This window comes from Lonchura striata, chromosome 18 (genome assembly GCF_046129695.1).
Source record: "Lonchura striata isolate bLonStr1 chromosome 18, bLonStr1.mat, whole genome shotgun sequence".
Taxonomy (NCBI): Eukaryota; Metazoa; Chordata; class Aves; order Passeriformes; family Estrildidae; genus Lonchura; species Lonchura striata.
The window spans coordinates 6,552,435-6,577,060 of NC_134620.1; the positions used below are offsets into that span (position 1 = coordinate 6,552,435).

At 41.2% G+C, this 24,626-nt stretch overlaps 1 protein-coding gene across 1 annotated transcript in view; it reads right to left on the bottom strand.

Moving 5' to 3' along the window:
* Window positions 1-24,626, bottom strand: part of MED13L (mediator complex subunit 13L) — a 167,586-nt gene that overhangs the window by 139,812 nt on the left and 3,148 nt on the right. Inside the window, exon 2 of the mRNA XM_021549848.2 lies at window positions 8,675-8,912. Within this exon, the coding sequence (XP_021405523.2) occupies window positions 8,675-8,912 (238 nt within the window). The remainder of the gene's footprint in view (window positions 1-8,674; window positions 8,913-24,626) is intronic.

A 24,626-nucleotide genomic window follows, 5' to 3' on the forward strand; every position in this document is an offset into this window, starting at 1 on the left:
ACCCTGACCGGGGCTGCAGCTCCTGCTGCCTCTGCTCAGCTCCAAGAGTGGTTTACATCAACAAGAAGGCAAAAGCACTTCAGCTGTGCCCACCCTGCAGCTTGCCTTTCCTCTGGCTTCTACCTTCATTTCAAACTACTGAGAATTTCAGCCTTGGAAAATCAATTTTACACCATTCCACTCAAACCTCTACTTATCATTATAAGAGTCACTGCAACACACGGGTGCTTGGTTTGCTTGTATAGGTTTTTTTTAACCAAGAGACTAATATTTAACTAACAGCACAACTCCAGCCTTTTCCTTTTGAAACCCCCACTTCCCATGAGCAAAGAGCAAAGATAAGAATCCACCCTCATTCTTAACATATCCCATGTACTAAGTTGTTTTCCACTTGCTCCTCCTCTTCATTCCACACAGGAATAGGGTTTTGTTTGCTTCTTTGGAAAGGCTATAGTCCAGTTTCAGGGCCCTGACATTTCAATGAACATCAGGAACAAACTTCACATTTCCAAAGCTGCTTCCCTGCCATTTTCCTGGCTGATCACTGACACCCGAGCCATGGATCACATCTGGAATTGCCACATCGACACACTGCCAGGTATCCAAGGTACTTGTCCTGCAGATTACAGTCAAATCCCAGGATAAGTAAGTGCAGGTGTATAATGAAGCCCACTTAAAATGAAACCAGTCTCAGGCTTGGGGTACAAGAACACTGTAGAAAGATTTATGACCTTTAACAGGAACTTCATTATAAAGAAAGTGACTTTATATAATGAAAATCATTTCTCTCTTAAGAGGAATGATGTGTTAACATCAGCAGAGCTGTGTTTCAGTGTTTTCTGTTTGCAATCCAGCACCGTCATTGTCACTTAAAGTTCATTAATTATTCTAAGAACGCCATTACTGAAATACAATTGTATGCAATTTTTTAATAATTTTCTACAGAAGGTGGCATTTCATCTATTTTTAAAGTCTAAATTTTCCAGTAGAGCTTACCCTGTGTTCTTAGAATTACTCAATACATCAAAATACAAACATTAGTAATGAACCCTATTAATGCAGATTTCACTTCAAGCTAACTTAGATTTACTTCACACAGTTAAGTGAGTTCATTTCACTGAAAAAAGAGATTCCCTAAAGGAAAAAACATCAACTACTGTGGCTAATATGGCCCAGTACATTGCTGAAAAATAAATTCTATTTATTGGATTTTTTTTCTTTTCCTCCCTCCCTGAGCAGCACTTTTAAAAATACAGTCTTTTAATGATTGTTTAATTTTCATATAACTAGAATATAAATCCTTTACATACTCCTTTGCTGCAGCTGCAACATAATGTCTCGTTTTTCATGGAAAAAACCTAATTACGTGGTTCACCAAACTGCCTGTGGTAACACATCAATTTTATTTACATTCAAAATTTGGACTTGAATTCGTTCTCAGCACTCCAGTTAATTCCAAGCCCTTTTTACACAATAGTTCTCCTGGATTCATTAGTAACACCTCACTCTGCTGTTATTGGGAGGGATTCCCAGCTATTGGAACCTTGCTTCAGATTTCCAGCGCTTTCTGGGCAGTTCCACTTCCACAGTTCTCTCTCACTTTAAATATCCTGGATTTGCTCTAAGTCTGGCCTTGCTGAAACAGTTCTGCCTTGCTGAAACAGTTCTGCCAGAAGGCAGCTGTTAATATTGCCTCTGGAATACCAATTCCTTTTCCCACAAAAGCACCAGAGAAAAACAAGAACTGTTGTGTGGCAAATAAAACCTAAAGGTTAAATACTCACAATTTCAACTATTTCAGTCAAACTGAGCTTATATTTGGAAAGCAGAAAGATTATGAGGAAGTACATGGATTCAGTAGAGAATTTCTTGGCTTTGCCCGCCATCAGTGTCTTTCCTCTAAACTGTTTTCAGAAGGTAATTTGTTGCAATCAACAGAAAAAATTCCCAGCCATGAACAAAATTAAGATGCTAATTCTTGAGTGATATAAATAAAATAACACAACAAAAAGCATGAAAAAGCATGAGGCTTTTTTACAGCCCTTTGGTAGATTTCAGACTTTTTTATAACTTTTTAGCCTTGGATATTGCCAGCTGTAAGAAAAGGGTAAATGCACTATGTGAGAATGATCCATGGAATATCCTGAGCTGGAAGGGACCCACAAGGATCAGTAAGGTCCATTTCTTGACTAGAATTGGTAATGAATTCACACATGCCACATGTTCTCATTGGATCTCTCAACACTGAGATTCCCTGTTCATGTGGAGACAAAACCAAAGAAGCAAAGAGGAATTAAGGCAAAGGTAAGTGCTATCAGAATTCCAAGCAGGACATCCGTTTTAATTTTTTTAAAAGACTCCCATAAACCAACTTTCAAGTAAAAGGAGTAGAGGTGGTGGGAAGAACATTTATTTTTAAAAGAAAGCAAAACAAAATGAAGACATCTTGCCCAGACACAATAAGGCTCTTGTCAACTTCATGTGTATAAAAGGAGTTGGCATTTTCCCATGAAGCAATTCCTTAATCCCAAATGATGGCATAATAACCTCATTTAATATGCCTGCTTAAAAGAAAAAGTTTATTTTGTCTAAGCTGAACTTCAACTGGCAATCACTGGACACCAATTACCAGTGTCAGATATAAGGGTCACAGAACAATTCTGCAGGCTGAGAAAGTAGGAATTCACTTTTCAATCCCATCTTCTTGCCAAAAGAATGGAAAAGTTGAACTTTGTTTTCATGTCTTTGGGAATAATCTATGCTAGGCAATTAAGAAAATGCAAATTACTCATCTTATTGAAAATAATCAAGCCAGAAACATACTTTTCAGTAACTTAATATTCCAATAAAGTCTTCTGTCACAGGAACCTACTTGTTAATTCCACTCTGCGCTCAAGAACCGGCAATTAACCATTTTCAGATTTCACTTCAAATTATTAATAAGTGGTACTCAGCTGCTTGATATTCATTGCTGCTTTTTAAATGGAAAGCCTTCCAAAAGCCTTGCATTTCAGATCCTTTATTCCTTGTTCACGAACTGCTTTTCCACACCCTGGCTGCCCTCATTCATGGTACCACCGGGCATGACAAGAGTTCTGGGGTTTATGGAGTTACTCAGTATATAAAATTGTTGTAATACACATCCCATACTTTCACCAAAGCCCAGGGATCCCAGAAATAACATTTGGGCAAATCCAAGGAAGTCTTCAAGCCAGCTGTAATGAAATTCCAGCAGCAACTCCCTCCCTTCTTGCCCACTGCCATAATCTCATAGTAGAATGAAAAGACTGAGGAGCACTCTCATTTGAACACCCATTTCACAGCAAGGGGGCTCAGTCTTCATTTCACGCATTGCTTCACACATTAAAATATGTTTGAATAGACAGGAACATCTTCTCATTCAATAATTAACATATCTCACTACACAGAGCTTAGAAGATACTCTAATTCCTGACAGAGCTCCCAATTCCTCACAATTGCAGAAACAAGACAGTACCCTGAAAGACCCTTAAATAAGCTCAAATTGAAATGTAAAGTAGATATTTCACTACTTTATTCTTTTACATTACTGCAACCAAAAATTATCATTTTTCCAAGTTTTCTTATTATTTTTCTTTTAATCCCTACTAAATGTTGACAAGCACCAACTACTAAATATTTACAGGTTAAACATTTACTTAATTTAGAAGACTTGCAGTCCAACTGATTGTTAAATGAAACTTTGAAATCTGGCAGTTCATAAGGGAGCATACAGAACCCTTCTTAGCAGGAATAAAAAAAACTAGGTTGAGATCTGGGGCAAGTTGTTCTCCTCAGGAAAGATCCTTAAAAAAAGAGCTGACATGTTCAGCTTTCGTGTAGGTAAAAATCAGCCAATTTCAGGTAGAGAAACAATAGGACAAATTAATTTTGGGCACAGCCACATGGGTTAATGTGGGTGCCCTGCACACAGCTCTTCCTACAGGCAGCATTCTTCCCTCCTCACTTTTATCAGCACCAGGGGATTACGGCTGCGCCAGCCTGATATGCCAAGAATTCATAAACAGGAACGAGCCGAAGCTCCAGGTTTTTCCTGTCATAGCTCAAATTTCAGCTACATTTTTAAACTTACCAAGCTGCAAAAATCATGTACAATAATCTTTCAGGAAAGACTAATTCATTTAAGATCATCTATTCTTCATAAGCACTTCCATCCAAATTCTTATATTCTACACAGCAGAAAGTGAAATAGTATCATTTTTCTGGGGAAGCAGCTCCAGAAATTAATGGATCAAGTGCAATATATAGATGGAAATCCCAAATACCTACCAGAATCCGTGAGTTCAGGCACACAAGCTACTACACTGATAGAAGGATCTACTTTTACCTAAAGAACTATCAAACACCCAGAATTTATTCATTTTCAAGCCCCTGTCTCACATCCTGCCAGCCTTCCAGAGTCCACCTCCAGTGCTGTGCTTACAGTCACCAAACTGTATTCTCAGTAGTGGTACACATCATAATCCCTGCATTATCCCTGAGAATTCCAATATTCTGTACTACAAATGCAGCAAAGTGGAATATATCCATAAATCCAGTACAGAGATTATTAAATGATAGACAAAACTGTCAGAGAATTACAGAATATTCTGAGTTGAAAGGGACCCGCAGAATCATCAAGTCCAACCCTTGAAGTGGTTTAAAATGTCAGAGCAAAGTGCTCTTTGCAAAAGCAAAGAGGGGAACTGAAGAACAGATCCCCCTTCCCTATAATCTCTGTGGAACCCCGAGGGTCTAGGGCAAGAGTGGGAGAAGAGAGAAAACCCAAGAGTTGAGTCGAAATTCTCTGTGATGCTCCAGATGGTATTTGGTCACCAAATGCAAATGAGAGCTCTGTAACTTGCAAATCCACAATGTTCCTGTCAAAAGCGCTGCCAACAGTCAGACACTCCCTCCTCTCCTTCCACTTCTTCTGTTGGATGTACAAAAAAATGGATTTATGGGAAAAGGTACTGTGGCTGGAACAGTTGCCAAACCTCTCCAGGCAATATCATTAAATAGCATTTATCCTTCAGAAAACCAAACTTCAACAAACTTAATCACACCCAACTTTTTTAGACTTAGAATTACTCCAGTTTTTCCCCACTCACTGACCCCACCCCAATCAGCTTTTCCCACCAAGGATTAAATAAAGATCTTCAACCTCTCATTCCATTTTAAATGCTACCACAATAAAAACCAGAACACCAGAGTCAAGGCTAGCAGGAAGAAGAAATGTAGGAGAATGTGCAAGAGACACCTCTGAAGTTCCCAGCTGCCTGGTTAATCCAACCACTCCACTGATCTATAACTGCTTTGCAAATAATTGTTTTTACTTAATCTCCCGTGACAGCATTTAATTATCCACAGTTTTGGAAAGCTACTACACAAACAACTCTCCTCATACCTCCTGTTTACAACCACTAAGTTGTTTTCCCTATGACTATTTGAAATTCTTTTATTAATGGCAGACTTCTTGTTTACCAAATCTTCAATGCTATAAGGATTAAGAGTTCATGAGCAAAAGTTTTGAAGTGCTTCTGAAAGCAAAGCCTCATTTTGGACTTTTCCTCTGTTTACTGAAAACAGTAAATATCATACAGCACTATTGGATTGACTCTCTTATCCAGAAAAAAATAAAAAATTATAATTTAGAATTGAATTAATAAAACATAATATTTAAAATTAAATTCTTTAAAATTTAGTTATCACAAAAATATTTCATTTTCAAAGCACGAGTCCTAACAAGAAAAGAGAAATTCAAAACTTTATTCTTAATAAGAATTCATTATCTTACTAACAGGCATTATTCCCTATAGTCCCTATATCTCAGATGTCAATGTTTTGGATAGACTCCAGTCTTCCTCCTGGGATTTGCAGCAACAGATGCCTGGGACTTGTGCTCCTGAAGATGTGAATACAGCACAATAACAAAGTTCTGGCCTCTAGTCCTCTGGACTATGGAACTCTTAAGTCACAGTGATAATCCAACCTGTAGGAACATAATTTTAAGCTAAAGCAGCTCATTTCCTGAGCAGGTTATACCAGAAAAAGGCATCATGTTACCCTGGCCCAGCTGACAGGCAAGGAAAACTCTGCTTCAGTAACTTGGCTCTTTTCTGTTTGTATGCCCACATGGAAAAGCCCTTTATATTTTCAGGAAGCTAATTTCAGCTATCAAATACTTCAGTATTGTGGCCTATTTATACAATAAAAAGCAGAATAAACTTGTTCCTTTTGCCTTGTGGCTGCATGAAGCAGTGAACACAAACTGTGTCCTTTGTCCTGTCCCAAGGAATCAATGGACATAAATGCCTTGTTCTGGCAGAATTTGAGGCTAAATATTTTGTCAATACTGATGTTTGAACTCTAAAATGTACTGAACAGAGCCTAACAGCCCTATCAGCAGAAAATGTACAACACTTACACTATTTACATCACTTTGAACTATATCTGATAAGTCACTACAAGTGTTTCAATGTGCTTTTAATATAGAACAAGGAAATCTATCCTTGTAGGATTTACACACATGACAACAAGCAAGTTTCAGATTGAATTCCACTTTAAAAGTCCCTGCTTTGAAGGCTCCAGCCTGGATGCTGGAACACCTGGAGTGCTGTGTCCAGTTCTGAGCCCCTCAGCTTAGGGAGGACCTTGAGGGGCTGGAGCATGTCCAGGGAAGGGAACAGAGCTGGGGAAGGGGCTGGAGCCCCAGGAGAAGCTGAGGGAGCTGGGAAGGGCCTCATCCTGGAGAAAAGGAGGCTCAGGGGGGCCCTTCTGGCTCTGCACAACTCCTGACAGGAGGGGACAGCCGGGGGTGTCAGGCTCTGCTCCCAGGGAACAGGGACAGGAGGAGAGGGAACGGCCTCAGGTGCCAGGGGAGGCCCAGGTTGGACACCAGGAGGAATTTCTGCATGGAAAGGGTTAACCATTGGCTGGGGCTGCCTAGGGAGGTGGTGGAGTTCCCCATCCCTGGAGGTGTCCAAGGAACACCTGGACGTGGCACTCAGTGCTCTGGCTGAGGGATCAGGCACAGGCTGGACTCAATGACCTTGGAAGTCTTTTCCAAACTAAATAAGTCTGTTATTCCATACAATTTTGAACCAGGCAAACAATGTGTGACAGTGATGCTTTGCTATACTCTGTCCCATACTGCACCCAGCAGAAGCAGGTTCAGCTGTCCAGACATTTAAGTGGATTTCCATACCACCACCACTGGAAGCAGCATTGTTGTAACCAAGATGTCAGATATAAACAAGCTCCATCAATTTACAACAGAAACAGAAGCATCACCTGCAACTCCCCTCAAATAAAAAGACACTTAAGTCCCATCTACAGCATTTGAAATATTAAATAAACTATATTTCACTAAGAGAAAAGCATATATTATTAAAGCTTTGCTGGGTAAGTAGAAATATTACCCATTCCCTCATTCAAAACAGGTGCCTCATAAAAAATGAATGTCAGTGGAATGGCTCAGCACAGCTCTTGTGAGCCATCTCTTTAATTATACATGATCACAGGGCTACCTGCATGGAACACGCCCCAAGGTGCTCAGGCCTCCATATCTGTGATTTCACAGGCTCTGGTGCCAAATAAACAATCTGGCAGCCATTAAATCAGGAAGTTTGGAACAGTGCTTAGAACAGAATGAGAATAAATGAATATGCCATAATCCAGGAGTAAACAGTGCAGGGTACAGGTGGGAGATAAGGGACAACTCAAGCACACTCAATAAAATATTCTGTGTACTTGAAACAAATTTTATCACCAAGTCACCAGAAGGTCTAAAGGCCACAAGGATAAAAAATTATTGCAAGAAACCAGAACCTGATCCTTATGATTGTCTTGGGTTTTTTTAAATTACTGCTATTATTCCAGAACTGGTGAACTTCAGCTGTTTTCTTGCAAGACACAAGGTGAAAATGGAGGTAAAATTTATCAGGCTAATAAAATATCTTTTAGTTCAGGCAAACTAAGATTTGTCATAGCAACAATACACCAGTGAAGAGAAGAAAATAATTACTGGAGATAGTCAAACCCAAACAGGATCACAACAGACACAGCAGAAATAACTTTATCATGTTACAGCTTCACATTCTGGTGACTCTGAAGACAATCCCAGTTGCATAAAGCCTATAATCACCAACTTATCACTGTCACCTCTGACCTACCTGCCTCTTCCTGCCTCCTATTCCACTCACTTGTTGCAACTCGCCTTGGATCATGCTCAAATCCTGCAGCACGAGCACAGAGCAAGTCCTGACCTCACAGATTTACCTGGGGTGCCATGGAGTTCACCTGACTCTATAAGAGATGTGATTTATTCTATCAGCTACTACCTTATGCCAGAGCTGGGATATTATTATTAATATTATTATTATCATCCCTTGAACTAGAATTTACTCTACTTTCAGAGGTTCCACAAAAAATCCAAGTCATGATGTTGACTACCGGTCTCCTGAGTTCAAGTTTCACTTTGCATTTTATCACGTGGCAAAAAAAGTCAAATTTACAAGGATTTTTTGTCTTCCTGTAGGTCTTAAAACACAAACTATGACAAAAATCATATAAGGTAGCAAGTTAAAGCATTAAAAAAAAAAATCCTTTTTCACTGGGAAAAATGGAAGTAATTGAGAACCAAAGAGTGGCTTACTGTGCAGCTCGCGGTGGATGACATCGACCAGGTTGGGCTCGTCCCCCCACCAGAATATCCAGAGCTCCTTGCAGTCGGGTTTGACGTCCCGGCGCCACACACACAGCAGGTTGGCCTGCAGGCAGCGGATGAAGCTGAGCAGGATGGGATCATCCTGGGCTGGAGCTGAAATGATGGGCCCACAGTCCCCATGGCCTTCAAAGTTGTACCTACGCCATTTGATGCCCGTGAGTTCGGCCTACGGGAAACAAAAAGGAAGAAAAGAGTCATTGGATCACTTCATAATTTAGTTATAGTCATAGTTTGTTTCATTTTCATCAGTTAATTCAAGTTCAAAAATCCTCCTATTCATATATTTTCCTTTACTCCCCTTCAAGGAAAAGAATTTAAAAACGGCACTGAATAAACCTGGCTTACCCCTGCATTTAGATTTCCACCACAGCCTGACTCCCTTCTAGTCATTTCTATACTATTCATTTCCAACAGCTTCATTCAATTTCTAACTTTACTGTTATCTTATTGTCATCTTACAAGTTAGAAAGGAAAAAAAAAAAAAAAAAACATACAGGGAGAAGGAAGAAGATTCATTTCCCACAGGCTGCTTGCTGGCCAAAGGAGTTTAGCATCAACCCAAAAGTTAGCCACTTGAAAGTCACAAACAAAGTATCACAGTACTTAAGAAAACCAGTGACTTACTGGAAAAGCTGAAACAGTTTCACATCATGACATTACAGGTTTACTAAATGGGGTTTTTATGTTGTCCAAATGAACAAAAGCAGAATATGGAAAGTTGCCATTTACTGCCTCTCAACCAGACAGAATTCTCTTATTAGCCATCAAGGAAAAATGAATAGATTTTCTACCCAGACATTTGGGAAGGGTTTTCTTTGGGCACTGAACAGCTTCCCCAGGGAATGGGCATGGCCCCAAGGCTGCCAGAGCTCTAGAAGTGCTTGAACAATGCTTTCAAGGATGCACAGAGTGGGATTGTTGGGGTGTCCTGGGCAAGGCCAGGAGCTGGATTCAATGGTCCTGGTGGGTCACTTCCAACACAGGGTGTTCTGTGATTCTGAGATCTTCCTCCACTCCCAGTTTGCCCCATCCCTGCTGTAGCCTTCCCCTTTCTCTCCACTCTCCAGCACAGGACAGGGAATACCCCCCAGGGCAGTCTGGCTGTTATGAAACACAACTGGTGTGTGTATACTCTGCTCACAGTGGGCTTGTACTCTATTCTCTACCTGCTACCACATTCCTGCTGCTGCTGTTCCCTCCACTGCTTCATTTCCAGCGTTCACACCTTCCCGTGGCTGCCCAGAAGCAGCCGGTGCTCAGCTCCCAAGTGCTCCTGCAGGAACAGGTAGCCGGTCTGCCACAAGGCGTGCAAACACTCCAGGGCAGCAGCTACACCTCTGTCGAGAGAGGGAATTGCCAGAGACGGGGGAAAGGCCCAGCACTGGAAACACTGACTGCAGGAATGATTTTTACTCCTAAAGAAAACTAAAGACTTGTGGATCATGTATTCCTCCCATTGTCATCACCTGTGTAAGGACATTCAATTTCTCCTCCAAAACCCAAATTCTCCATCACACACAGAAGGATTTCCTTTTTCAAGTCCACAAACTTAGTCCATTTATAAGTCTAAACTCTAAAATTTACTTCTGTCCACCACAGTAGGTGGAAGGAGCCTGCCTGGTTCAAGAGCTGGCTGGTGAACTGCTGAGGAGCTGAAGGTGATGCTCATCATACCAACAACAGAGTAAAAACAACAAGCATTTCTTGGATTTTGTAAATGCATTCTCTGAAACAGTTTCACCTCATACCTGTATACTGCCTGGCACAGCAGGGCTCTGGCCCATGGCTACAGTTCCTGGGACTCTCCCTCAAGGACTGTTTCCCAAAACACTGATTATCCAGACTGCCCATTTACCCTGACCTCTGAAGAGGCCACACCAGGCACATGGTTACTCAGTACTGCACTGGGAAGGGGAAAAAAACCTATGGAACGCTGAACAGCAAGGAAATTTAGTTTATTGTTTGCAGGCCCCTAAACTACCAGGCATCTTTAGCTCTACAAGGAAGACAGGACACTACTACCCTATATCCTGCCAGCAGGACACCAGTCCTGGATTGTCTCAGCTGGAGGTTCCCTACAGCCAGCACTCAGATAGAAATGCTGATCAGCCATCCAAAGGGTGGAAACTATGGCAAAGGAAATGGGAAAAGACAGTCCAGAGTGGCTGAGATACACAGCCATGTGCCACCTTCCTAGCATGACAAGGGCAGGGGAATGCAAAGGAGGCAAAATGGAAGGAGTAAAGTTATTTTTTTCCATAGTAGGGTGATGGAACACCTCATACACTAAATAACAGTCTAAGAAAAAGCACTCCTTCAAACCATCTACATCTGTTCTTCATGTATCCCCAGCTATAGCTTGGAAAATGAATGGGCAGAGTTTCTGAAACAGGACAATGAATGTAACTACAAACCACAGAACACCAAGAATTAGTGCCAGCACAGGCAACCTGTGAAAAAATGATGTTAAATGTTTGTGCCATAACCAGCTAAGAACATATGCTAAGTCACAAAGAGCATGGAACAGGAAGATGATGAAAACCAAAACCAAAAAACCCAACTGAACAAAGGACATTACTCAACAGCAGCACTTGCTTGATCCACGCAGCAAAAGCCAGAGCTGAGCTGTTTTGAAGAGCAGAGAGGCTCCTGTGGCTTCCTGCCAGCTCAGAGGTATCACCCCAACATCCCCCCCAGAGGGGGGATGAAACAGAGTCAAGGAAAGCACAGTGAAATCAGCAGAGCTGCACCAAATTTAATTCTGCGCTAACTTCTGGAGTCTGTAATTCTGTGGACTGGGAGGAATTGTAAATTACTAACCTGGATCACAGCAGTGCCCACCCACACACAGAGAGACTCCCAAAAAAAGGGGGAGAGATGAGTCCTGGGGCTTTGGACTCAGTAGCAGCATTAAAGGAGGTCTCACACATCATTTCCTAGTTCTAGTTGCAGAGATGTGGTTCAGCACGTGTGTCGGGGTATGTCTGCTTCTGTTTAAATTTTTAATAGGTAAGCATCAGTACTAATCCCTCAGAATTTCTGGATTGTGTCCTCATGTTAATTAAAACTGAATTCAAATAGAAATTTAAATCCAGAAGGGATACATAAGAGCAGACTACACCCAAAACACTTACACACATTCTACGCCTCTACTGATGTTCTGTGTAAAGTATTTAACACACTATAGGGAGATCTGAATCCACATGGGGATTTATTTACATTAATTTCTTTAAACAAACCAACAGCCCTGGTTGGAAGAGGCCTCCATCTGTAGCAGGGTTTGCAGAGACAAGACAAGGCTGTGGTTCTGGGAACTGTTCTGAAGAGCCAAATGCAGTTTCATTTGTGCTTCATTGGCAGGGAGCACAGGCTGACCCAACACAGTCTCATCCTCCTCCTCCAGCCCAGCCATGCATTTCCATGTCCCAGTCTGACACTGGATCTACTGGTCATGGAATCACTTGGTGAATGGGATCACTTCACCAATTTAAACAAGAGAAAGACAAACATTTCCAGCCTTAGCACCCTGACAGCTCATCCTGCAGCCAGGGAATCACTGAGCAGCCCCACGAGAGGAGGGAGAGTGGAGTGGGCTCTCCCCTGTCAGGGACAGCTCCAATCAGATAAAAGAACCTTCAGTGCACCCAGACTGCTGTTCATGTACAGCTCAACCAACACAAGCAAGCACTGGTGCCAGAGCAGGCTTGGCCAGGGTGCCTTCCCTGCAGCACTCAGCTGCTGCTCAGACATTCACACTGAGCTGGGCTGACTCAAACCCAGAAGGGTTGGATTAAACTACTTTTTCCTCTACTCAGATCAGTCCCCACACCTGATTCATTAAACAGCCACAGAGATGCTTGTACCGGGAAGTCTGAGGACAGCAAAGCAGGTCAGGGAGGGCAGAGATGCTCTGATTAGTAAAACTGCTGGTTTGAAAGCAGACTGAAACACTGAGACAGAAACTGAAATTGCCAACCTGAGGACAAAACTGTGAACATGCTGTTTAACTCACAACTGCCTAGAGATGAATGCAGAACAAAGCAGAACTCTTGCCAGGTGATGTAACTGACTGTGTTTCTTGCATCTCTTCCCATATGCATGGTTTTGGCTTATTGCAGTTGCTACAATGTTTTTAAAACTAAAAAGCCTGACCAAAAAAACCAAGGAACTTACAAATACTTATTATTATCCGACACTATTAGCGAATCATGCATAAAATGAGATTTTTGCTTTGTTTTATAAAGGAAGGTGTTATGGAGGACTTTGCTGTGAAGGGTTTAACTGCTCAGATAAATGGGGCCGTTTTGAAATGGAGTTTTTTTTCCTAAGTTCAGCAACTGCATTTGGACACAGAATATTTGTCAGACGCCAGTTCTAAATGCACTGGGCCAAGCGTGTAAGGAAACAGAGAAATTGGATCTCTAACAGTAATACCCAAACCCTTCACTAACATCCAACTTCTTACAGAGTAATTCCCAAGACACAAAAAGATCTGTTTCTGATGTTTTCAAAAGCAGCTGTCAGGGTAGAAGAGTGTGTTCAAATTCCACACAGGCATCCAAAACCACCCAAAATATCCCCAAGAAATAGGCATTAATGAAAACAGTGCATTGCCAATGTCTTTATTCAGATGCATGGCCTCAGAGTGATCACACAGAGTCCCTTGGAAAGGGACACAAACTCAGGTTTCAGTGACCATCATCACACCCTGCAGAGTGAAACAGCCTCAAAAGAAATGAGCCGAGTGTTCAAACCTCTGATCCCCCCTGCACACACAGACAAGCAGAGAGACACAGAAAGCAAATTAGCACTTTCTTTCACACCCTGCTGCCCTAAATACAGACACCTCCACATGTACCTGCCACAGCTCAGGGCTCCAGGACACCATCTACGACTGAATTCCTAGGAGACAGAAAATCTAAGCTCTCATTCTTCTCCCCCTTCAAGCTTAAATCATAATAATAGGGAGGCTGGGAGGGTCTTCTGCTGATCTCATCGTGCTCCACTCAGATTGGTAGAGTTTAGGCTGCTAAAAATCACAATTCCCCAGTAACATTTCACAGTGCACAACTTGGTGCTGGCATGCTCCCAGCAGCCCTGAAGATATAATTAGTGCTGGGTAGCCACTGTGACTGCTTTCCTCTTCTGCAGCCCTTGCAGATGGAACACAAACAAACCCATCTTCCACCTCCTCTTTTATTTCCCATCTCCACCAAATGCTTTTTGGCCTCTGTTTTATGGGAAATGGACAGGCCAACTCTAAATTAACTTCTCCAGATCACTTGAGTAATTCCACCCATTTTAATATACAAAGCCCCCTTGGAGAGATTATACAATAATATAGACACAACAGAAGGAGAAAGAGGGAGAGTATCAAAAGTTTGAGAAATTCTTGTATTTGGCCACACCAAGTGTAAAGCAGAGCTACTTCTGAACTAGTTTGTGCTTCACTACATTTAAAACAATGACTAAAACAATATAAATGTGTTCTTTTCCCTGCTTCTTATCATACAGAAAAGTAAGAAAAGACAGAGTGAGGCTGCAAAGTGCAGAAAACCATCTGGTACTTTCAAAATAGGAAGGCTACATTGGAAAGGAGGTAAGATCATATGATGAATAAAAGAACCAGATATCAATCACACAGGCCCTCAGCTCCACACTTGCTTTCTAAAAGATTTTCAACATGGCAACATTCAGGTAATTTTATTTTTTGAGCTTCTCCAATTTGAAACAAAACAAAAACCAAGTATAAAAATACTTCCCAGTTGCCTGCCTAAAAGGTGCCACTCAGACAAATTCAGGTCTACCCATTGCTTCAGACATAACTTTAATGGTCATAAAAAAACAGTGCAAACAAAGTAAACCAAACCACACCTCATCACTTCTACAAACACATTTTGTTTAAACAAAGGAATATAAAAGCTTTCATTAAATGTCCTTCCATCCCAGGGGAAGATGTTAAGCTGCCCAGGGTACCTTAAAACATTGTATTTACCAATGAGCCTCTGAAGTTAGGCTCAGGCTAAACAATTCCTCTAATCTAGAATTTTGTTTGCTTCTACATAGGAAAGTAGTTGCCGAGCATCTTTAGTCTACAATTTATGCTCTAAATTGGAACATAAAACATGTAAATGCCATATATATGTTTGCCAGTTTTATTAGTGTCTCATCTTGAGAGCTTCATTCAAGTAAGTAGCTATTCTGAAGCCACCAGAGACTCATACTAAGGACTACTCACATGAGTGAAAATCTGCATAAGAAAGCCCTTAGTTCATAGTCCAAGAATTTAAACTGTAGTTAAAGGTGTCATGGGAATTACACCACCATTTTAATTAAATGCTGTAAGATCTTGCAGACAGACTCAAGATTAGCACCATCTGTTTTGGTTACAGTGTCTCATTTCACTACATCATCCTCACGCAGCAAGGAAATATCATTGCACACTCCACTCCAGCCATTTAAATACCAGATAAAAGTTATGTCATGTTGATACACTTCACTAGGAAGGAAGGACAAAAGGACAGGACAGAAGGACTGAAAACTACTCTGTAACAGTATGTTGCTTGTGGGGGAGGCAAACACCATCCTCTCTGGCAGTGAAATAAAGTATTTAGTAACATCTGCCTAAGCCTCTGTCAAGTGAATTGAAGGAATAGAGAAGATTGCTTAACTAAAAAATTCGTTTTCTTCACAGCTTTACAGAGTGTTTGTACACCCTGAGAGAGGCTCCTATTCCCACAGCACAACTGAGCAGTGCCAGCACCTGTCCACAGACATTCCCCATCTTTTCCGCTGGGTCTGAAGATCTCTGGGGTTTGAAAACCCACAGCAGACTGACCATCTCAGCCCTGCAGAGTCTCCTGAAATCAGATCATTCCCTGAACTACATATTAACATTCTCCTCTTCATGCTTTCCATTTTAAAAAAGCAAGGAATGGTTTGTATTCCCTTCCCTCAGGGCTTATCCCTTCTGCCCCTGTAAGAGGGAGGGATCACATGGCAGTGCAGAGGCCTTGCATGCACTGAATGAGCTTCAAAAGGACATTTCCGTGAGGCCAAGTATTGCCATAACTGCACAAAGTCCTCCAAACTTGCTCTGAAATCAAGAGCAGACCAAAACAGCACAACAAAAAATAGCTAATTCTGAAATGGGTGTCCCATGGCAGAAAAAACACCATGCCATGGTTTGTGCTTCAGAGCCCAGTGCTCAGCCCGCTTAGTATGCAACTGAGCAGCAGCAGAATGACATGTTTGACTTTAATCCTCTCCCTGCATAAGCACACAGTCAAGTGGCTAGAAAAAAAGGGATAAAGGGCAGCCACTAACAAGCTTTTAAAAATGAAGGATGAAAAAATTACCTTTTTTGTGTTGTTATTCCTTGGCTCTTAAAAACAACATGAAAGTGAACATGCCAGTGCATGCAGCACATGTGCCTAGAACAGCTTTCTGCTGGATAAATCCCTGCAATCCATGATGCCTCTTTCCCTCATGCCCCCTGGAACAGATTATCTAAATGCTCCTACTCTAGAGCTGTTTGTGACAAGCAGCAGTGTCAGGGCATTTGTGTGTCATCTTTTACTTTTGCAAGTCTCAGAGAAGGATTTAGCTGTAACCAAAATCCTATTATCAGGTATCTCTCTGATGGACTTCTGTACCTGGGGACATCTGAGATCCCCTATCACAGTATCTAAGACCAGCAAACCAAGGCATCTCTAAAATAATAGATTTCACATTATTAAAAGCCACAAACTAACAGCATGAGTTCTTATGCCTAAAAAGTAAACAACACTAACAGAAATGAGGTATTTTTTCCTCTTTCTCCCCAGCATGAGGGTGACTTTGCCCATGTAGGAGAGGAGCAGTCAGACAGATTAATTGCTCCTTTCAAAGAAACAAAAATCACATCCATCTCAAAAAGAATTTGAGATGGCAAACAAGTACCATCTTTCCCAGCGGAAAATATAAAAGGAGTCCAACACTAATGCTCAAATTTCAGCAGTTCTGGCAGATACGGGAGTTACCAACAAAGGCTTTTTGAGTGGCAAGCATAGAAGAAAGAGCAATCTGGTAAAAGCACCCAAATTACTGATATGGATCCAAACCCTCACAGAATTTCAAGGTTAAATACTAAAGTAGATGACTACAATCAAGCACAGCAGAAGGAAAATGAGCACACATTGACACACTGAAAAGAGAAAGTATCATCTTCTTCCAGTCCACTGCAAAAACAGGTTAGCAAAACAAAACAAATGTGAGAAATTCTTATGAAAGAAACAGAAGATGACACAGAAATTGAGGCCTTTACAATTCATCTGTAGCTCTGCAAATTCATCACAAACTGCAGCTCTTGTTTCACAATATCAAAACCAGAAGAATTACAGGAATGGTCAAAAAATATATATTCTATACAGTTAAAAAATCATCCAAGGATTAAGTCTGGTTGGTTTACAAGAGGGAAACTGAGGTTCTCTAGAGAACAGCTGCTGGTTTTCTTCCAGATATCAAATTAAATTAGCAGAACACAGACTTAAACCAAACTGAGGCGGCTGAATTTTTTGCACCAGGATAAAAACTTATGTATTAGTTTAGAATTTGTCTACAAAACATCTACCTGGTTCAAGAAACCTCTCAACCAAATACACAGACAGTCTGGGAGATAATTCAAGGGAGGCACAACTATATCCACTTCAGAAAATTCAGCAGGCCAAACAAACACTGGCCACCCCTGAGACAGGACACTTTGGTGGAATTATGATTCCACAACACTGTTCCATGCCCCTTCATTTAGCCAGGTACCAAGAGGTGTCTTGGAAATCTCATCAGCACATAACGCACTCAGTGGTCACCCTCAGAGCTGCCATGCTCAGCCAGGACCCAATGTCCACCTATAAAGCAGCTATAGTCATTCAGGACTAACCGCAAAAACTCAAAAATCATTTAAAAACAAAGAATTCAAGAGGATATTTTTGCTAAAAGTCCTTTGAGTTACATCAACATCTTTCACCTTCTGTGAAGGCTTTGTTTAGCAAATCTGTAGCCCTTATCCAATCCAGGAAATTCAGAACACAGTCCCATGCTGGTGCCTGGCTCAGCAGCTCCCCTCCACTGTCAAGGCTGTAATCCAGTCCATCAGAGATGGGAAAGGATAATGTGATAAGCAAGGCTGGAAGCTAAAGGGCTGAGACTCAGTCATCACTTGAAAAGATACTTTCAAGCCTAAAATATTCAAGGCATGAACATAAGGAAACAGAAAGATGGCAGCAGCACTGTCCCAGGTCAGCATGGCAGTGGGACTCACACAGGCACTTCCACACACGTGTCCTGCTGGCTCTTGCACCAACACAGCCACACAAAATGGGAAGCTGCTGTGCCAGAATCCCATCACCAGGAGTGAGAAAGGGAAACAGGAATGCCAATCTGCACAACAAAACAGAACAGGCAGGAATCTGGGGTTCAGAGGATATACAAACCCTACCCATGTCCAAATATCTACCCAGCAAAGCCATGGCAGCCAAAGTAACAAGTCATGACTGGGTTTTCTTTGGTTTGGGTACTATTTCTGGGAAAAGGGGAAGAAAAGGACTTGATTTCGGAGCTCTTTTCCAGCCTTAATAGTTGTACATGGAATGAAGTTTACCCATGGCAAAGCTGAACATTTACCCCTGTAGGCTGTATGGAAGCACACAATGCCTGGAAGCAAAATGCCATCTCCAAGACAAAAGACAGAAGTAATTGAAGAAATTCTTTTCATATTACCAAACCCCAGGTTAAGGTAGTGATCCACCCCACAGCTCAAGTCACAGACACTATTTCACAGAAAGGCATCTAAGTTCTCCATCACTTCAGACAGTTTCTTCACAAAAGGGAATAAATTGCATTTTAACTTTTGAGTAGATGGTTGAGAACAGGTAGTAAAATGGACACTACAACTGCAAGCTTCAATAGTACACAAAAAAAAGGCAAATAAAGATGCAACTTGCCAGCAGCCAGAGTATCCCTCCCTTGTTTTCAGACAGGGTGAAAGATGAGATTTGCCTTCTTTCTTCAGAAAGAATCAGAACTGACTGCCTATTTTCCAAATTTAAAAAGTCCCCTCTTGGAGAAAGCTGGACTACAGAAAAGCAGTCCAACACATGGAAAAAAAATGACAAAAGCAAATCTGCAATAAAACAAAAGAATCTTCTCTGTTCTTCCCAAATTTAACTTTCTTTTCTAGATTTTTTTTTTTTTTTTTACTGAAAGAGGAAGGAAATGTCAAACATCAGAGTCATACAATGGACTATCAGCTGTTTCCCAAACCAAGTAATCTGACATATGGGCAGAAAAAAACAGGGGGGAGGGTAGGCTGGAGGAAGTAACAAGCCGAGCAGAGTAAACTTTGGCACAGTGAGTTAAAGACTGCGGTTCCCTTTCTTCCATTATACAAAAAGCTGCACCGAGGACTCGGGAACATTCCTGTGCCCCACATCTGAGCAGCACAGCAGCTCCCACGGCTTTGCAGCTGTGTCCATCCCTGCCCAGCAAAGCTTGGTTTGAACCCACGTCCATCCCTGGCCTGCACACCTCTCTCCCTTCCCAAAGGGGCCCAACCCAGGCTCCTGCTGCAGGACAGAGGCAGGAACAGCACAGGAATCTCATCCCCCAGCCCTGGTTCTTCATCTCTGTCCTTATCACTGACACCCAGCAATGCCCAGCTTGTCAGGAGCAGCCAAAATTCCTCAGCCCTTCAAAACCCACCACCAGGAGAATGCTGGAGTCTGAATATTCTGTAATATGGAAAGTAGTAAATGAAGCCACTACATGACTGGTCATGTAGATTCACTTTGCCAGCTCCCTCAGTGTCATTCCTGCAAAGACAAGAATCCAGCACCTCCTACCAGAAGGGAATTATGGAAATTCACAGAGAGCTCCAGTCAAAATTTTATTAAAATACACACAGAAAATTAAATAACTAGAAACACTGGGCTAAAACTGAAGGCAGCTTTTTCAGAATAAAATCATTTAACCAATTCACCTTCTCTCTCAGCAAAGAAATTACTTTTTTTATAAAAATATTTGACATGGCCACTACAAAATATTTCTGGAATTAATTTTGTGTCTCACCAGAGCCACCTACAAATCCAGTAACCTTCTAGACGTACATGAAGTGAGACTCATAAAAGTCCAACACTAAGAGACTGCAGATATATTAAACTAGGTTTGAAAACTTCTTAGTAAATCAGAGACTCCTATGAGTAAAAAGTCAGGAGTCTATAATGTAAAAACCCAACACATTTTGAAACTTACAACTCATAGTTGTCAGCTATGAATGCATAGTTATCAAAAACTGGAAGTTTGTCAATGCCTGATCAATAGACAAAGAAGAGTTTTCCTTTAAATTTTGTTTTCAATCCTCTGTTCTCACAAAATATTGTATTTTATGGGCAAATATGGAGTCATAAGAACAGGCAACCACAAGGCTCTGACCACAGCATAGCTCTTTTAAAGCTAAGAGATGAATGAAATAAAGTTTTACTGAACAAGCTTTAAATTTCCTTCTCTAAGACACGGATTGTGGTTACAAAGCCACTTTGATCTCCGTTCAATCCATGCCACTGCCAAAACGTGGTGGGGAGAGAGGAATGAGGGGAACAGAAGAGCTGCCTTGGGAGAGAGAAGGGGGAAAAGATTTTCACTAGGTCAGCTCCACACTCCAGGCTTAAGTATGGATTTATGGACCTTTCTGGAGTCACCAAGGCATGGAAGTGGAGGAACAAAAATGAAAGGGGGGGAGGGAGGTGGAGAAACCAATTTTTTTCATCTCTAAGTATTATTTTCATAAACAAGAATACACTAAGCTGCAACACTGGCTGATTAAAGAAAGCTGAGGTAACTGACTCACAAGAAGTGATACAGAAATACACATATCACATCTTACTACTTTTTTAATAGAAGCCTGGCCATGTTTCTCCACTTTCATAAGCTGATTAAATACATTCCTTAATATAGGGACAAGGTCACTGTGTATGTTTGAGCTCATCTGTGTTAGTCAAATAAATGTAAATACTGCCTCAGGGCACCTTATATAACATGATCACACAATAAAATTCCCCATCTCAAAGAAACAAAAGCGAGGATGCCACTAAAAGTACTAGAAGCTCCAGCCACATTTTCACATGCACTACTGCAATTCTGCTCATGGATTTAGCCACACATGACTCAATGAGAAATAACATATTTTACAGATTAAGGTAGAAAGTGAGAGTCAGAATTCATCAAAATTAATGAAAATTCACGGCACAAACCAAAGGAAAGACTGCTTAAATCTTTTACACTTGTGAGTAAGGCAGTTCCTTACTACATGAGGAAATGCTGAGAACCCTCCCAATGTGAAAAGCTAAACTTCTTCCCGGGTATCAGAGTGGGTTCTGCTGAGCCCTCATCATTCTGCAGTGTTGGGATCACACAAATGCACAGCTCAGTACTGAGCTGGGCCACAGCAGGAAACAACACAAGCCGTCATTCCCAGTATCCCAGTCCCCTTATCCCTGCTCACTCCACTGCTGTGTGCACAGCGAGCCCAACACCAGCTTTTAGCCAGATTTTGAGGTCTACAGAGCAGAGTATTTTATTAGCTAGTTTCTCTTTAAAACTACCAGTTAATGTCAGGGAACTCAAGGAAAGAGGATCTATTTTTAAAGCAATACTTTGAGCTCAAAATGAAAGCAGTGGAACAGCCTGGTCTGAGGAACAAAGATGCCCCCATGTAAACACACACTCCTTATAAGCAAATCTTCTGGATTTGGGTTGGGATCTTCTGTTGGAAACACTTGTGCACTTTTAAAACTGGCAAGTTAATACTAAAACAAGCATGTTTTCAGTCAGAGCAGTATTTTTGCTTATTATTTGTGTTACTATGGCACCAACAAGATGCAAATGCCACCGTGACAGACTCTACACTATGAAGTGCACGACTCACCCACAGAACAGTAAATGAACACACACAGACTCCAAAGTTTTGTATAAACTACACTTGTCAGCCTTAACAACAGTGGGAACAGCCCAACCACCTATCCAATGTTACTGGGTTCTCCAGAGGATCCCACACAAGCTCAGGAAAAGGGGTTTTAAAGATCTATGGACATCAATTGTCACCTTCCACAGGTACCATGGATCAACTAGAAAAAATCATATGACATAAATTTACAATGAGGTGATCCTGGCATACACTGGAGCCAGCACTTAAGTTAAAATAAAAGGCAGAGAGGGAGCAAGTATATGAGCAGGGAGACAATGAAGGAATGCAGCAAGGTGCCAACCATTCCAGCTACGGGATGTGAGAAAAAATTTGTAGGTGCATCCCTGCTTCGATCAGAGCAAAACCAAACCCCGATAAAAGTGTGCTGCTACAACTACGATGCAGAAGTGGACTGGGGCACGTGGGGAGGTGGGTGTAATTCCATAGACAGATCAAGGAAAGTGGAGACAACAGGTGCATTCTCACTCAGTGAACAGGAAGCTTCAAACCAGCCCAGGTGTTCACCCCACCACAAAGTGCAACAGCCCCCTAACACTGATGGGGTTTGGTATTTAAAAGCAGTGCATCTGCATACACACATATCCTTTCATGTAATGAGAACTAGAGAGATGAAAAAATGAAAACAAAATCCATAAAGATTCCTTCTTCATCTAATGACCAAAGTTACTCAAGTTAACACACTCAGCAAATATATGCACCACACTTTTTTCCACCAAAGATCAAAACCTTCAGTTTCTTTAGATTTTCTTCAAAAGAACTGCATTGTCCAGAAGGAAAATAATAGAAGAAAGGATTAAAAAGTTCTATCTGTAGATCTTTATTCTTTCATATGAGGAAGCGCTCTCAGAAGAAGGCAAAAAAAATCCAAGATCAAATGAGTCAGGGTGGGGAGGGTGTTTCAGAACTGGGGTTATGATGTCAATTCTGCATTAAAAATGTAGAAAAATAGACAAATCTATTTCCAGATGGTGTTACAATAAATTAAAATTCCTGTTCCTAAGGTGTAGTTACCTAGGATATTTTTTAATACATCACCCTGATATTAGGGTATTCACTTTTTTGTGCTGATGTTCCCAACAGCAGTCACATGTCCAGACTCAGAGTGCCACCAGAATCAGGACAGACTCTCTGGGGAAGGATTTCCAGCCCCAGGACATGTGTACATTCACAAGATACTCAGGATTTCAAGGAAACCTCACTCAAATATTTCTTCATTATTAGCTTGGGCAGACTTATTCTGAGCTGCAAATGTCACTCCTGCACCCCCCATTTTCTTCAGGAATATTCCCAAAAGGTTGGTTATCCAACAGATGCCTCAATTCCCCTTCTCGAGCTGGGCATACTGGCTGAATGTCACTGTCCCAGTCTCCGCAAATCTGGGTCTGTGTTCTTCAAACCCTCTCCCTGGCACATCCCATTAAACTGTCAAATACTCTGACAGGACATAATAAAAACCTACCACTGAAGGGATTTAAAACTCGAGATAGTCTTTTATTAGCAAGAAGTGAACAAGCTTTCTAATGTCATCTCTCTACTTCTGTCTTGTTACCTAATAAAATTCAGGATAAAGATAACTAGAGAATCAAATACTTTTGCACAACTTGAGAGGTTAATTCCATTTCTTAATTATTTATGCATGTAAATTCACACCTACATAAAGTTCCAAATAAGCAAGATAGACACTGTGCAATGCTGAACATCCAGCATGCCAAAATCCCAGCCCACTGCTCAGAGCACTGCATTTATGAAAACACAACAAGCAAGGATTACTGGTTAATTCACTACTACTGAAGGAATTGAGCAATCAACATTTACTATGAAGTCCTTTACTGACAATCATGTAACACCAAGGAATAGCTCACAGCAGCCTCTACAACCTCCACTTTCTGTTACCATGAAGTTCCTCTAGGAGAATAAGCCAAATGCAACCATAGGTTGCTTTAATTCCTTTTATTTTATTCTGGAAACATCACTGATCAAAGGGGACAACTTCTGTTCCTGGATGTGAACTGCAAAAAGCAACAGTAGCAAAGGCCTTCACGGTTTTTAACTTTGCCTTTTAAACAAGAACACAATTCCCACTGCCTGGACCCTTCTTGCAGTGGGTTTCTGTAGGAATGCACTTCTACAAGAACATGGGACATCTTCCATAGCAGCTTCTATAACCTGGTCTCACTTCCCCAGAACACAATCCTGTCTTTTCGAACAGCATGAAGATTCCTACAGTACCAAATCTTTCAACCCCATGAAAACTCCAAATTTCAGGTCATTCCTGACACCCCTGGCTGTACTCTTTCCAGCTCAAATATATCCAATGTTATGCAACTTCACCCCGATTCCTCAAGACTGAGTTGTGCCTTTGGATCCACCATGGCACCAAAGCTTAGATAGTTGAGGAAACATCTTCATGAAAGCCCTTGCTGTCATATGAGTAACCCTTACTCACAGGAAAAGTCAAATTAATTTCAGTAAGACTACTTTTATGATTAAAGATTATTCACAGGAAGACTGCTTGCCAGCTGAGACTGAAGTTTTAATACAAAGCATATTACCTCAGAACATTTTGTCTCTAAATAGTTATTAGACAGCTCTTAATTAGTATTTAAATAAACTGGTCCATACAATGGCTTATTAAATACTGTTTCTCAAAACACACATTCTTTTCAGAAGCAGTAACAGACATTTTGACTACAGCAAAAACAGACTGAGGATAAATATAATTTTTCCTACTGCTGTGTCAGGAACAGCAAATTCATACAGAAAGGGTATTTTTAATGAACAAGGCTATTATACTCAGCAGATTAAACAAGTTATTATTTGAGGAATACTCTGATAACAAAGATGCAAAGTGGCCCTTCCACC